Here is a 16,111-nt window from a genome sequence, read left to right as displayed (position 1 = left end):
ATTCTTCTCAACCGTTTCTCAAGTATACTTGCATAGATCTTGCCAGGAACACTCAGTACGGAATTACCTCTGTAATTCTCCCATTCAGTTTTATTTCCCTTTTTATATATGGGTGCAATGAAAGCTCTACTCCATTCATCGGGAATTCGTCCCTCTGTCCAGGTTTTCTGAACTATGCAGTGTAGCCACTGTAAGACTCTTATACCACCATACTTCACATTTCTGGTCAAATATCATCTACTCCTGCTGCATTTCCACATTTCAAGCCTTTGATGGCTTTTTCTACTTCAAGTATGGATATGTATTCCTGACTGAATGCCTGTTGAGTGTTTTTTACCACTGTGCTATCACTGCTTGTTTCATTTAGCAATTTCTCGAAGTAATTACTCCATACTTCAAGGATATCATTTTCTCCCATTTTCATGTCACCTTTATCATCTCTAACTCCTTTTACAGCTCTCTTTCCTCCATTCCTAAGCTTCTTCAACGACCGCCAGAATATTTTGCCACCTTCTTGATATTTATTTTCTATATTCCTGCCAAAGTTCTCCCATGACTTTTGTTTAGCTAGTTTTACACACTGTTTAGCTTTCTTACATTTGTCTCAGTATTCTCTAAGAGCACAAGCTGACTTATTTGCCAGGAACTTTTGATATGCTTTCTTCTTTTCCTTCACTGCCACTTTAACTTCCTGTGACCACCATGGAGTTCTAATTTTTATATCCTTGCAGACAATCTCACCACATGCCTCTCATCTGAATCAATCAGGGCTTTCTTCAAGGCTTGCCACTGAATCTCCAAGGTTTGATTCCTGTTCTCAAACTCTTTCATTTTTTCTTCAATAATCTTTGTGTATTTTAGTCTACAGTTCACATCTGAGAGTTGCTGAACTTTTATTTACTTTGAAACTTTCTTACATGTTATTCTTTTCAATGTGAAATTCAATTTTATCCTGCTCAAGACTAAATAGTGATCGCTTCCAATTTCAAATCCTCTATACACTTTGGTGTCCTGCACCAGGGAGAAAACATCACTATCAACAATAACATAGTCAAAGAGACTTTTCTTATTCCTTGCCTCTTCTCTCCATGTGAATTTGTGCACATTTTTATGTTGGAACATGGTGTTACTAATAACCAGTCCATGTCCTGAGCAGAAATCCAACAGATATTTGCCATTATTATTAGCTTTGCTCTTTTCTACATTTCCTCATTTCCATTACAATCATTTCCTACTCTGCTATTTAGATCCCCAACAAGGACCAACTTTTCCTTTTTCATTGTGCAAGTTGCTTTTTCTAAAGCATCAAAAAATTCCTCCATTTCTACCTTAGTAGAACCTTCTGTGAGACCATATTAAATTAAACGACCATATTATATTAAACAATCTATCTAAACATAGAAGTAAAAAGAAATATTCTGTAGGTCAAATGACTCCTAACCATATGTCGATACTCAAAAAACGTCAGTTTACATTGGGCGTGATCAGCCCGGCAGAGCGCTACTTTGTAGCGAAAATTAATCGCTACAAATTAAATTAATTTGTAGAGAATGACGATCGAGCAGTTGGCTCGGACACATTTATGATGTCACGCTAAGCTAGCACATGTAGTGCTTGCCTGTCTGAATATGCCCATTGTCTTCGCATATAGTGCAGGTGTGGTATGTAAATCTGCTCACTTTGTTAAAATAAGTAAAGGTTTTGTAGTGGACATTGCCGTGCTTTTATTTACTGGTGATTCTGTTAGCTAACGTGAATATTGTAACATTCAATTAAATATTAACAAAATAAAAATATTTTTATAGTATTTAAAATGTCGGCAAAGAAGAGAAAGATAGAACAAGGAAATTGGGAGTTTAAAAGTGAATGGATCGAAACCTAGGAAAATATTAACAAAATAAAAATATTTTTATAGTATTTAAAATGTCAGCAAAGAAGAGAAAGATAGAACAAGGAAATTGGGAGTTTAAAAGTGAATGGATCGAAACCTACGCGTTTGTAGCAAATATAGCAGGATTTCCAATGTGTTTAATATGCCATGAAAAGCTTTCAAATAATAAAAAAATCAAATATACAGAGACATTTTTTAAATAAACACGATACATTTGGCAAAGCATATCCACGGGGAGATGGGAAAAAAAAGGCAGTAGAAGAGTTGCAACGCAAAGTAAATCTAACTAAATGTTCATTTTCCAAATGGATAAAAGAATCAAGAAATACAATTATTGCTAGTTTTGTGGCCATTCAAGAAGTTGTTAAAAGAGGAAAACCTTTTACGGACGGCGAATATGTGAAAGAATGTTTTATTAAAATGTCTGAATATCTTTTCTGCAATTTTAAAAACAAAGTAGAAATAATTACAAAAATAAAAGATATGTCATTATCTGCTAAGATTGTAAGGGACAGAACTATATGAATGGCAGAAGATATAACAAATCAGCAGGTTACAGATCTAAATTCAACACCAGGATTCTCCATTGCCTGTGATGAATCATGTGATGTGGATGACACTGCACAGATTGTACTTATTTGTAGATACATAAACTCTCAAGGACCTCACGAAGAATTACTCGATATACTGCCACTTACAGGACAAACTCGTGGAGAAGACACTGAATCTGCTGTTACCACTTGCTTGAAAAGTAAGGGTATTAATATTAACAAAATAATACCTATTTCAACCGATGGGGCGCCGAGCATGAAAGGTACAAAAAAAGGTTTTGTTTCTTTATTTAAAACAAATTTTGCATGACGTGTTTTCCTTTCACTGCATAATCCATCAAGAGATACAAACTTTTCCAAAAGAGAAAACAGTAATGATGGATTTGGTTGTAGAAATTGTTAACAAAATAATGGCAATACCGCTACATCATCGGAAATTTTGTGAACTTCTTAAAGAAATCAATTGCAAATATTCCGATCTTCTTTTGCATAACAGAATAAGATGGCTTGCCAGAGGTGTGGTGTTGATGCGTTTTGTTGATGCATTTGTCATGAATTAAAGTTTTTGTTTTCTGAGTTTCATCTGTTTTGCATGCATGAAGTGTGAACTTAATTGCATTGAACCAATTAAGATGAATGCTATGCTCATAAAACTTTCATACATCAATAAAAATGTAATCACATGATCAAATTGACGTGAATTTTGTAGTGGGGGTTGCATAAGCCACATGACAGCACACTCAACCTAAATGGGCATGTGATGCCACTGGAGTTGGAAAGACAAAAATCAACCCTTGCAATACAACACAAATGGTCTGAAATAGAAGATCTTAAAAAGTAAGATCAGATTGTATTTGACACGTGGAATTGTTTACCAGACACGTACATTCAGTTAAAAACATATGCATTTGGACTTCTATCGATTTTCGGATCGACATATTTGTGTGAGCAAATGTTTTCTAATATGAATTTTATTAAAAGTGGGTTGAGAAACCAACTAAACAATGCGAGTCTTTCGTCATGTTTGAAAATGAAAATTACGGCGTATTCGCCGCATATTGAGAAACTATCCGAAGTTCAACAGCAAAAGTCGCACTAAGAAGATATTTTAAATTAAAAAAATTAAACAAATAGGTATGTTACTGGATTTTATACATATGCTTTTGTAAGGAGAAGGAAATCTTTGTTTTATTATTTAATATTTTAAAATATCATATAATTTCATGTGACATGTCACCCCTGTGTTTTACAAGTATGATAACGTGTTACTGTAAAAAAAAAAAAAAAAAAAAAAAAAAAAAAAAAAAAAAAAACGTGTGGCTCCCTAATTATTATTTTTTAACAGATATAATTTTAAAAATGTCTCTTCACTACAAAAAGGTTGCCAACCCCTGCTCTAGACTAAGACTATAAACCTGGTATTTTTCAAGATGCTTCAGCCCTCCAGTAAGGAGGGTGGGCATGGTCTCACATAAGGCAGTTAAACTAATCTATTACATAAAAATATTCACAAACATCAATGGGAATTCAAACTCATAGCCTGTAGGTTGAAGAACAGCAAAAGTGATGATACTGTTCTGTAAATTGGATGTGCAATTTTTACTGAGGATTAGGTGAACTATGAACAACAGTATAACATACATCAATTGTTCTAACCTATAAAAAAATTAATTCAGTGACCAAATTAAATGTTACAAGCCAATGTTTCTCGAGACAGCATTATCTAGGCATTCCATTACCATTAGTTCTACTGCAGTTATTAGGGTTTTGTAATATTTGAGCTGCCGCCAAGAATAGTGTCTGTGATATATATAGCAGCTTGGTTATGTAGATATGGCAAACACTTGGAAAAGAAAGAGGATTCCTTAAAATCATTCTGTCATATACATTCTTTCTTTTACTTGTGGCATATCGAAAGAATTGTTTGGAATTCTCTTTAGCCTGCATTGCTAACTTCCTTTCATAATCTGCTTTTGACTTTCTTACCACACTAGTTACCCTTCTGGCCTGTGCCTTATACTGTTCATGTGCCTGCAAGTCAAGTTTCTCCTTACAGTTCCCTCCACAATTGTTTCTTTTTTTGCACCTCCAGCTTGATGCTGACATTCATCCATTTAACTCTCACTTGATTTACTCTCCTAACTCTAGGCATGCAGTCTGCCATTACCTCCCTGAAAAACCACTTCCCATGCACTATCAACATCTATAAGCTTGTCATACTTACCAGCCCTGTAATTCTACATATACCCCATCTTAACTGAAAACTCCACAATTTGGCCCTCTCCAAGGTCAAGACCATATGATCACTCTTACCGATTAGTAGCAATGTGGTCATATTTGTTATAGACAAATTCTCAGATGCAATTACTAGTTCAAACACTCTCAAACCCCTAATATATTCAATTACATGCTGTCTCAGGTAATTATTCCTTAGTAACTGCATGAAATCTATTTCCTTCCTCCCATGTGTACTCACCTCCTTCCAATTTATGTTCACATAGTTGAAATGCCCCATAATAATTACCTGTCCTCCACTTGTTGAGTCTATCTGCCAATGCATACTATCTCCATCATCTTTTCTATCCCCTTGTCTATAGCAGCATCCAACTTTCAAATTTGCTATTTTTCAGTGGCCCCTGCAGTTGAACTTTTACTCTCTTTGGTTGCAATTCATCAGCTATCATCAATAACACTTCTCTCCCATTCTTTTCTCTTTATCCTCTGAACACACTATACCCTTCACATTCTATCCCACTAACTATATCATCTTCTTTTAGCCATGTCTCACTCATGCCAATAACCTGTTTTCAGAGAACTAACCAATGCCCATGACTCTTCCCCACTTGTTCTGAATGCTTCTGGCATTAGTGGCATAACGCTTTATACTAACTATCCCATTCTGGTTTGTTACTAGTGGTACTAACTTAGGCATATTATACACATTCTTACAATCAACTGCTTCACTAATGTCTACATATCCACTCAACAGCTTACCCCCCCCCCCCCCAAGCTCTAGTTTCAATTTTTCTGCACATCCACTTTCACTTTATTCAACAACACTTTTTTCTAGTCTCCAAACACCAAATCCATTCAGATGCAAAACCTCTTCCTTCTATAAGTCCTTTCGCCCATCAAACTCCATACCACTCCTCCTGCAAAGAGTCATTCACTATTGTGGCCCTCCTCAGCTCTAACCTGTCATACCATGGCAACAGACTCACTATCTTAACTCTCTCACTCTTTTCTTTTGCTACTTCCAGTAATTCTTTCATGTCCTCTCTCATGCCATACTTTTCTCCTTTTAAATCATTCATTCATTCCAGCCACTATGATTATTTCTTTCACCCTACCCTTTCTTGCTCTAATAGCTTTTGCACCGATCATGCCTTTTTATGATTGAATCAGCATACAACACTCGCTCCTTGATTTTATTTTTTCTCTTGGTCAAGCCCTCATTTTTCTTATTTCACAATCAGCTCATTTCTGATTCACTCACCAGACATTTTTTCATTCACTCCAGTTCTTGCTTTGCCCTATGTGTCACTCCATGCAACTGAGCTATCTTCCTCATTGCAGCCAAACCTTCATTCTTGATATCAGTCATATTATTCTTTCATTGAACATTTTTACTCTTTCTCTCTCAATTGTGTCACATATCAAGTTGAACCAAACATTGGGAATAATGTTTGACAAATCTTCAGGAACTCTTCCAGGGAAAGAAGGCTACTATGTTTAATATACAGCAATCTCTCGATTAGTGTGCCTAATGCGTTCTTTAAAACAGGCGCATTAATCAAAAATGCACTAATCTAATATAATAACCTATGGGAAAATTATACATTTTCCCATAGGTTATTATATTAGTTTTCCGGGGGGGGGGGGGCATTAATCGAGGGATTGCTGTACAATGTCTCGGCAAAAATTTGTAGTTATGGAGACACAACTTCCTGATTAAGAAAATCCCTTGGTGCACCCTGAGAAAAACACAAAGTGCTATTTTTTTTCTGCCTGATGTTTCTTGAAATTTTTTTTTTTTTTTCACTATCAAGTTTTCAACCATATGGCAAGCAATGAATAACATCTTGCTTAAAGCCAATTAATTCTATGCCATTTCCAGTATATACCATATACAACTACAATAATTTAGCATGCATGTTTTTAGAGGCACTTCTCATATTAATAAATATTTTTAGTGTGTAAACATTAGAAATATTAAATTACACTTTATTTTAGCTTGAAGCTAACAAGTCATCCTTAGTGTAGAATTATACAAGGTAGAATGCTAACAATGGAATTTTTAAAATATTAGCCATATGTACATATGATGTGACATCGAGATATGAGACTTTCCCCATATTTTCAGTAAGGACAAACAATCATTCTGATTTAAGTTTGGGTAGTGTTAACGTTTGTATTTAACTGTGACAATGAAAAAGTAATCGCATTTTTGATCAGAAGAATCTATGTACTGTTAACTGGTATATAGTGTGATCGGTTTAGATGTCACATAAATATGAAATCAAAATAAAATATAATGAAAAAGAATGCACTATAAATGAAATTAAACCAGAATACAATTCTGCATTGAAGTGAAAAGGTCAAATATTTCTATAAATATATTAATACCTGTTCATTTAATAACAGTAACTGGAAGAAAATTAATAGTCCAGCTTTTTCTTACCTTTGAAACTGAAAACTGAAAATCTTGTAATAAAATTTTTAAAGTCTGCTGTAAAAACAGCAGGCTTCTACCTAACAATGAAGGCTGTTTATTAATTAGGTTTTGTATAAGTGTGGAGTTAAGCTTCATTTTCCATGACAAGTATTCAGTCAGAAATAAATTTTTAATCACCAGTATACTTGTGTTTGAGTTGTAGTGTTTAGCTTGCTTTATAATCTGGGATTTGACATTTGCTGAACATTCTAGATAAGGCAACATGTGCTTGACTACATCCAGTGAAGAAAGAAAATTACCACTCATCAACAAATTTGGTGTTTTTTTAATCAAAACAGGAAACCTAAAAATAAAAATTTAAAGAAATGTAATTAAAGTATTATGTGAAATGAAAATATTGTAAACTTTGCATAAGCAATTGGTTATTAATGTAAGATATTAAATTTATTTCTTTATTAATATATTTAATTAAAACTAGACCCTGATTTCAATAGTGTATATATGCTAGAATTAAGAGGCATACTAATTTTTTATTGAAAAATTTTGTCCTTTTTTTCTTTCTTTCTGAATTATACTCTTTTTTAAATTGAAGTAAAAATTTGGAAATTGCACAATGTAAATTATGGAAAAAAAAATATAAGCACTCCTATTACAAAATTTCATTAAAACGTTTTTTAAAAAAAATTCTCTAATGGCTTTTATTCCCCAAAGGAAGTAGGTGGAGTGTCTTTAGTCTTCAAAATAACTTTTTGAGGACTGGTAAGCAGCCAGTCTCCCTTCTTCAAGGGTTTTCTGATAGTGGCCCTGAACTAACAATAAATCAAAGCTTTTAAGGGGGAGGGAAAGTGAAAATGCAGAAGATAACTGCCATCATTTTGTGGCCCTAAATCATGACACTTATACTATTGCCAGTAACAGTGATATCTACAGTCAATTTTCTTGGGGGTTAAAAACCCAGGTTAATGAAAGGGAAAGCCCTGCTTGCCAGTACCAGAAGTCAACTAACTTGGAAACCAATTGAAGAAGTGGAACGAGGTTAAAATTGTTCTGCTTCATAAAAGTAATGCTAAGATTAAGGCTTCGAATTAAAAAGTGTTATAGACCAGGATTCAGAACTGGTTGATGACAACAATGTTCTCTTTGATGGATAGCATGGATCTGTTAATGGAAGGCTGTGTTTTAGCAATCTACTTACTTTCTCTAACAAGGTGACATGGACTAGGAGATTAATTCAAGCTGATTTATTTAGATTTTGATAAAGCCTTTGATAGGTTTCTACATGACAAGCTGGTAACTAAACAGGAACAAATGAGGGTTGAATAGTATATTAGTGCACTGGATTGGAGAATGGCTATCTGATATGTGTTAGCAAGTTGGGTATGGGGGAGCGATATAACAGAAGAGGAAAGAATGTAATGTTCCCCCTAGGATCTGTTTTGGGTCCATTGCTGTTTAATTTGTGTGTAAATATTGAGAATGGATTGGATGGTGATATACAGTTGTTTGCAGATGATGCAAAGTTGGAAAGAACTATGAGGAGTAGAATGAATATTGTAGCTTGGCAAGTAGACTTGAACACACTTTCTGAATGGGGCTACCAGTTCAGCGTAGCAAAGTGTAATATTTTAAAGTTTGGAAAGCACAGATAGGATGCAGAGTATAAGATTGGTAGGGATATCTTAGAGGAGGTGAGGGATGTTGGTGGATAAGGACCCCTAAAATTTCAGGGGCATTTTGCTAAAATTGTGAGGAACAGCACAGTGCATTATGGCAATAATAAGGAGAACACTGATATGTAGGAGTACGGATGTTATGTTTGTATTATTATTTTATTATTAGTTTGTATATTAGGTTCCATTGTATACGGCTTTGATCAGATCACGCTACCATCAGGATTATTCTGCACAGATTTGGCCACGGGTTTTCAGAAGGATGAAGAGATGTTGGCACAAGTTCAGAGATGTTGACTATGGCAGTTTCTTGTCTTTGGAATGTTAAGTATAACGAGAGATTGAGGGAATGCAAATTGCAGCATCTAGTGGTAAAAGGACGATGGCAAGATGATTGAGACAAGTAAGTTGGTAAGGTTACTAGAGTAATGTGGATTAGATTTTTTGTAGAATGGGGGGGACAAGAGGCCATCCCTGGAAGCTGTATAAGGAGAGTATGAGCAAAAGAGTGAGGAGCAGGTTTTTTTGTGTGGAGAATCATGGATGGTTGGAATGCACTGCCTGGAAATGTAGTATGTGTGGAGATTGTGAATGCATTCAAGTCATGGTATGATGAGTTGTGTGTATGATGGAGGACCTGTGATGGATAAACTCTTAAAGTCTATGCACCAACAATAAGTCATACTAATAAAGAAATTAAAGACTTCTATCCAGATGTATCACAGCTTTATAATAGAGGAAAACAACATTTCAAAATCATGGGGAAACTTTAATGCCAGAATTGGTATAAAAGGTCATATGAAGCTCAATGGGAAATTTTGGATGTTGCAGAAAAGATGAGAAAGGAGCAAGACTAACAGAACTTGGGGAAAAAAAAAGCTCTGCATAATGAATTATATTTTCAAAGGAAAAAACACATAGAAAGTGGACATGGAAACATCCAAATAGAGCTAGTGAAACTGACTTTATTCTCAGCAAAAACATCTTTCAGGACCACTCTGTTATCAACAATATTAATATTATTGATGACATCTACACCATTGGAAATGACCATCATATGGTATACAGCAAGGTGCAATTAAATTGCCAAAAAAGAAAGAAGAAAATGTTTCAAGGATCAAAACAAAACACAGATGTGCATAAAATCAACATTTAAAAAAAAAAAAAGAAATATTCCAACATGAATTAACAGCTGATCCATTAGAAAGTAATGACATTACTCAAAACCATTTGCAATGCCTACTTGGAATAGCCGGTACCACAGAATAGAAACAAGACAAAATTTCTGAATAAACATGACAACTTATGAAGAAATGAAGAAAATCAAACAAAATGGAAGGCTAGTGAGTAAAATTTAATATATTGAACTGTGCAAAATATCAAATAACATATCACTACTTCAAAAAAAGCCAAACGGCACTAAACAAATGGTTGCAGTCAATCTATGAAATGGGAATTATAATCAGAGATAGATATGCTATAGCAAAAATAACTCAAGAGGTTTACTAAATATTATATCAGAATGACAAAACAAATGAAAAAAAAAAACAACTATGAAATAACCAAAGTACCAAAAATTCTACCAGGAAAAGTTGTGGAGCACCATGGTATGTAAAACACTAATGCTGCAGGTGAGGATGGAGTCATAGCTGAACTTCTAAAAGCAGGTTGGGAAGTGATCTATAAAATCTTAGTGAAATTTTTACCATATGCCCAAAGAAACATGATGTACCTGAAGCATGGAAAAAAGGCTACTCTTATTCTGATATACAAAAAAGGTGAAGATGATTTGAAGAGCTGTCAACCTAAGAGTCTACTGTCAGTAATCTACAAAGTGTTTACAAAAGTCTTGGCTTACAGGCAGGTTTTGGAAGTGGCCTTTAGTGCAATGGACATATTTAAGTTGTACAACACATTATCAAACAGTGTAATAAATACTGACTTGGAATATGTCTTAGTTTTACTGATTCTGAAGAAACGTTTGATTCAGTAAAAACTTGTGCAATACTTAAAGCACTATGAAATGAATAAATGAATTAGCCATATGTAAGGACCATCAAATCAGTATACACACTGCAAGAGCTATTCCTTTTAATGGAAGCATCTGCAGTATAGAAATATCAAGAGGCATAAGACAAGGTGACACAATATCTCCAAAATGATTTATAGCATAGTTAGAAAAAATATTCAAACTTCTTTACTGGGAATAAAATAGGACTACTGAAGATATTATGTTATGATGAAACCCAAAGAAGACCTAGGTCATGCTCAATAGGTATGAGCAATGAGAAATAATAAAAATCGATGATGATGAAAGTGAAAAAGTGAATTATTCCATAGAATTGGGACAATATATATCAATATATCAAAATACCATGAAAGAAGACAAAAGACTAAAAGTGCTGGAAAACATTTGGAAAATTAGTCAATATTTAAAGTGATTACTCACTATGCCTAAAAAGCTGTTAATCAGTGCATTCTTCCTATATTGACATATGGCTGCAAAACTGTATCACAAAGTAATACTTGAATAAGAAATTAAACCAAAGTCTCTGACATTACAGAAAGAGGTAAAACATCTGAAGTGACAGTGGGCTGGGTATACTGCCTAAAAACAATATAAACAATGCCAAAAAGGGGTACTAGATTGGATTCCTTGGGAGGAAATACAATCACAATGCTGACCTAAATCACAATAAATTGATGAGATCATCAGCTTTGCAGGAGTGCATAGGAAAAAAAGCCACTGACAGTTTTGGAGTCATCTTGGAAAGGACTTCATCTAGCAGTGGATTGATAATGGCTGATGATGATGAGGATATAAGAAATGTCAGATTAAAAATGTAAATTATTTAAATGACAGACTGGAAAAGGATATCCAATATATATATATTGGATATACGAGGGTGGTCTGAAAAGTTCTCGTCCTAACAATGAAAAAACGAATTTATAATTTCAAAATAATTTTTATTTTTCAACATAATCTCCCTTAAGACTAATACATTTATTCCAGCAGCATTATCCCAGCCTTGTAGTGGTTCTCAGTAAGATCTGCAAAATACCCCTCCACAGCTGCAATCGCCTCTTGATTCAAAGAAAAATGCTGACCAGCAAGGAAGAGTTTTAGTTTTGGGAAGAGATAGAAGTCAGAGAGAGCCAAACCTGCGGAATAGGGTGGATGTTCCAACAGTTCATAGTGCAGATCCCTTAATTTTCCCACTGCCAAAATACCTTTGTGGGCAGGTGCACTGTCCTGATGAAAGATGATTTTTTTCTTCGGCAAACCGGGTCTTTTCTCACAAATGTTTTCGTCTAGTCTAGTTAAAAAGATTGGAATAATATTCACCGTTTCTTGTTTTACCCTTTTCAAGGTAATTAACTTTAACTTTTATGAACTTCGAATGGATTTCTTTTGGCATTCAACCTTCCTTTACAAAGAATTTTATAACCACATGATACTCGATTTTATCCATTTCAAAGGAATACAGACAACACTTTTGCTTCAGACAGCTGTATAAAACAAACTACTTGATAAAATGACTTGAAATTTCACATGGATGCTTATGACAGATGTACCAACTTAGAAAAAAAAATCTTGCTGATAGTGTTGCCATCTATGGTCGAGGCCGAGAACTTTTCCGACCACCCTCGTATTTATATATACATATATATGTATAAAACTGTATATATACAACAAAGATTTTTGTAAATCATGTGACAACTTTAATGGCAAACAAAGATTAAGTTGATCTAAATCAGCAGTAGTTTTAATGTTTCAGATCAGTGTTTTTGAAACTGCAGGTCAGGCACCTTTAGTGGGCTGTGAAATCAATTTAGCAAGTCATAGCCAACATTTTTTTTTAAAAACGAAGCAGAATAGAAAATACCAGAATGTATCTTATAGATTTTGTAGCATTAACACATTCACACTGGGTGGTATCGCATCTCACATTTCCCTCTTTTACCTTTATGGTGTTGAGAGTTTTTATTTCTTATAACTGGAACTGTTAAACGAGAATAAGGTGGTTGGTCTTATGCTTCCTGGGGTATCCTATGTCTATAGAAGCATTATGTCCTCGAGACCGGTTTGCTTGCTAGCAGGAGGAAAGATCCCAGAAACTGGGGAGAAAAACCCTGCAGTTCAGATCCAAGACCAGCTAACTTGGCTATGTCTGAGAAAGATCCTAAGCTCCTCACATCAGCGATGGGAATCGAACCCAGGACACTCCTTTCCTAGGCATATGGTTGCGAAGCGCATAGCCACTCAGCTAACTGTGTGGACTTAGTCTGAATGTTTTGATTAAATTTTAATTGTAAAATTAGTATTTTCTCAATGATAGTATATAGTGTCTGTGATAGGAGAGTTGTTTATAATTGTGCAAAGAGTCAGGTTATTTGCATTCCAGATGTCTCTAATTTACATTAACTGTTGCTACATATAGTACATAAACTGTGTCTGTACTGTATTCAGTGGTATAATAAAACTACTTGTTTTTCTTGCATTTGCAGTATGGTGTCTGTTGGGGATGGGATATTTATTATTATACAGGGATATTTTCATTTGTTTTACAAAAAAGTATGCAACAGTAAGCAAAACTCTGTTTATTCCCATAAATAAAAATAAATCCTTCCATGTTTTATGGCAAGCATACCCATGACATTAAATAAAATATTTCCTAATTTCTTTTCTGTTGTTGTTGCTTATTTTGAATTTTTTTTTCTATGTTGTATTTAAATGTTAATAAAATCATGTTTTATATTTTTGCTACATTTTTGTTTGTACTTCATTATTTTTGGAAAAATAATGAAGTACAAGATAGGCTTATATGTTGGTTACTCATAACTATTATTTTTCAGGAAATAACAATATACTAAAATATTAATTATAATATTTAGTTAATGCTTTCCTATATTTCAGCAACTTTACACTGCCATCATCAGAGATCACAAAAACAATGATATGTGCACACAGGCACTAACACTTGCTTAAAACACCCAAACCTTGCTTTAAATTCAAATGTGCAAGTTGAATTTTTTCCTCCAAGATCAGAAAGTATGGTTCAACCCTTCTCACAAATCATTCCTACTGACACAAATCGCACTTTTTCACATCTCTCTCTCTCTGTAAACCATTTTAGCAGTTTTTTTTTTCAAAAACACAGTAAAATTACTTAGAGAGGTTTAACCTTCTCTCTGTGTACAAATATTTTAACGTTAACCATGTACAGGGGTGTAATTACACAACATGAATTTTCAGTGCAAAATGTAAAGAAAAAACTTTGGCATAAAACTTCCAGTATATATTAGAATGCCAATCATAGTATAGATTTCATCAGTATCATACCAAATACAAGGTTGTTTGTATTGCTGTGGATTTGTGGATGAATTGTAATGATCTCTGGCTTTTCTATTAGTTTCATACACAATCACGTTTATAATTGTTTCAGGAATTATTAATTTGAAACAGTCCATTGTGGAGGTAGATTTTGAGTTAGTATTGCTCCAGCAATTCCTTCTCTTTCTCGAAATATCTGAAAGTCAGGAACTTTATGTACATCAGCAGGAACATTGGTCCATCTTCTGTTCATTTTTGAGTTTCTATTCAGATACACAACAACATTTTCCGGGATATTCTCAGCAGCTGAAGCATCCACAATAGTCCACAACTCCCTGTCAAAAGCTGAGAAATCACCATCAAAAATATCGGTTTCTAATTCCACATCTGAATCATCACCATCACTTGGCATATCTGATGAAGCAACTAACGATGCTTCCTCTAAAAGATCTCTCAACTTGGAACTGGTACGACGTCTTTTTCTTCCTGTCATAATTATCTAAAATATCCACAGGAAAAAAAAAAAAACATTCTATAAAAACTACAACAAAATAAATAAACTTAGTAGCAATAAGTAGTAGTAAAATAAGCAGCAATGAAGAAAAACAGCAATAAACACAGCAATGATAGTTCGTAATTCGCAAGACAATATCAAATATGAAAACCATAAACACTCACCACTAATTCAATAAAAAACATATCTTACTTCTTTGAAATGCAAGCAAAGACTGAACTGAAACTGCATCAAATCATTTTCGAGATAATGAAATTACGCTACAGTGTACACTAGTAAGCTGAACAAAAAATGACTAAAAACAAAGAAAAATATACGTACTCATACAAGAATCATACATGGTTCCAAAGTGAATATGGTAGCAAAGCAAAAAATATATATTTCAGGCAATAGGAATGTAAATACAAAACAAATTATGGAAAAATACTAATGCAGCTGCTTACAAAAACCGATTTTTGTATGGAGAATATTGGGGTGCATATGCACCCCTGTACACAGTTAAGCGCTGAGGTGCCTTCAAAGCCTTACTACTACATTCAAATTCACCGATTTCAATGAAATTTTTTTCAAATTGTGTGTGAAACATATCACAGATAGCATTCCTAAGAAAACTTTGGAAATTTTCCATTTGGCAACTTTTTATTTACAGTTTTATTAGCCTGGGGTGTGTTTACACCCCTGTACACAGAGAGAAGGTTAATCACTTTTATGGAACCTTGGGTATGCTTTGCAATCATAGTGTTTTTACTGATGATAATCTTTCACCAATGACACAGCCTCCGGAATTCGCATGCAATATCAGCTACATGTTTATTTCTTTCAGCTTGTTCAATAATATGAAATCCATAAACTTTTTAACTACATTAATTTTGCTTTTGCTTGAAACAGATTCACTTGAACCATTTTTCGTTTCTTGTGAGTCCATCAAATCAAAAAATTATATTGAATCGCTAAAGCTCATTTTAATAAAAAAAAAATTTGTTCAAATATTTGGAAATTCTAAAACATACATTCATGTCTAGCTAGAACTACTGTGTGAATATTGTGCAAGTCTTGCAGTCAGTTTTTTGATATGTAGCATTAAAACATAAGCTTCTTCCAGAAGGACATGAAACATGTCTTTAACAAGTAACTCTTGAACCAGCTGAAAAAGGACTAAACAGTTCTTCTAGTTGGTTAATAGAATATATATTATATACATAGAGTTTATTTAGTAAATGCAATTCACAATTACAATTTCACAAACTTTTGGAATGGTTGATCTATCATTCTGATTCTGAATTCGGAAATTAATAATCTACCATTACGATGGTTATTATAGAGATTCACAGAACCTATTACAAAGTGCATTCGATTGAAATGAAATGTCAAGCTCATTATGTTTGAAATGCTGTAATAAAATTCTCTAAGCTAGAAGACTTGGGCTAGGAAGGTTTATGCAAGTCATGTTTAATATATCAAATTTGACTGTATCA

The 16,111-nt window shown here is 34.0% G+C and overlaps 1 protein-coding gene across 4 annotated transcripts in view; it reads right to left on the bottom strand.

Moving 5' to 3' along the window:
• LOC150102257 (transcription termination factor 5, mitochondrial-like) overlaps positions 1 to 16,111 on the bottom strand; it is a 46,448-nt gene that overhangs the window by 8,130 nt on the left and 22,207 nt on the right. For all 4 annotated transcript variants that reach the window (XM_090399276.1, XM_090399274.1, XM_090399275.1 and 1 more), the window contains one exon: positions 7,124 to 7,460. In XM_090399276.1, the coding sequence (XP_090255402.1) occupies positions 7,124 to 7,460 (337 nt within the window). The remainder of the gene's footprint in view (positions 1 to 7,123; positions 7,461 to 16,111) is intronic.

The sequence above is a fragment of the Typopeltis vanoorti genome, chromosome 10 (genome assembly GCF_054136105.1).
Source record: "Typopeltis vanoorti isolate ZY-2024b chromosome 10, IOZ_Tvanoo_1.0, whole genome shotgun sequence".
NCBI classification, from domain to species: Eukaryota; Metazoa; Arthropoda; class Arachnida; order Uropygi; family Thelyphonidae; genus Typopeltis; species Typopeltis vanoorti.
The sequence above is the reverse complement of the archived record's forward strand: the minus strand, read 5'-3'. Positions and strand labels throughout refer to the sequence as shown.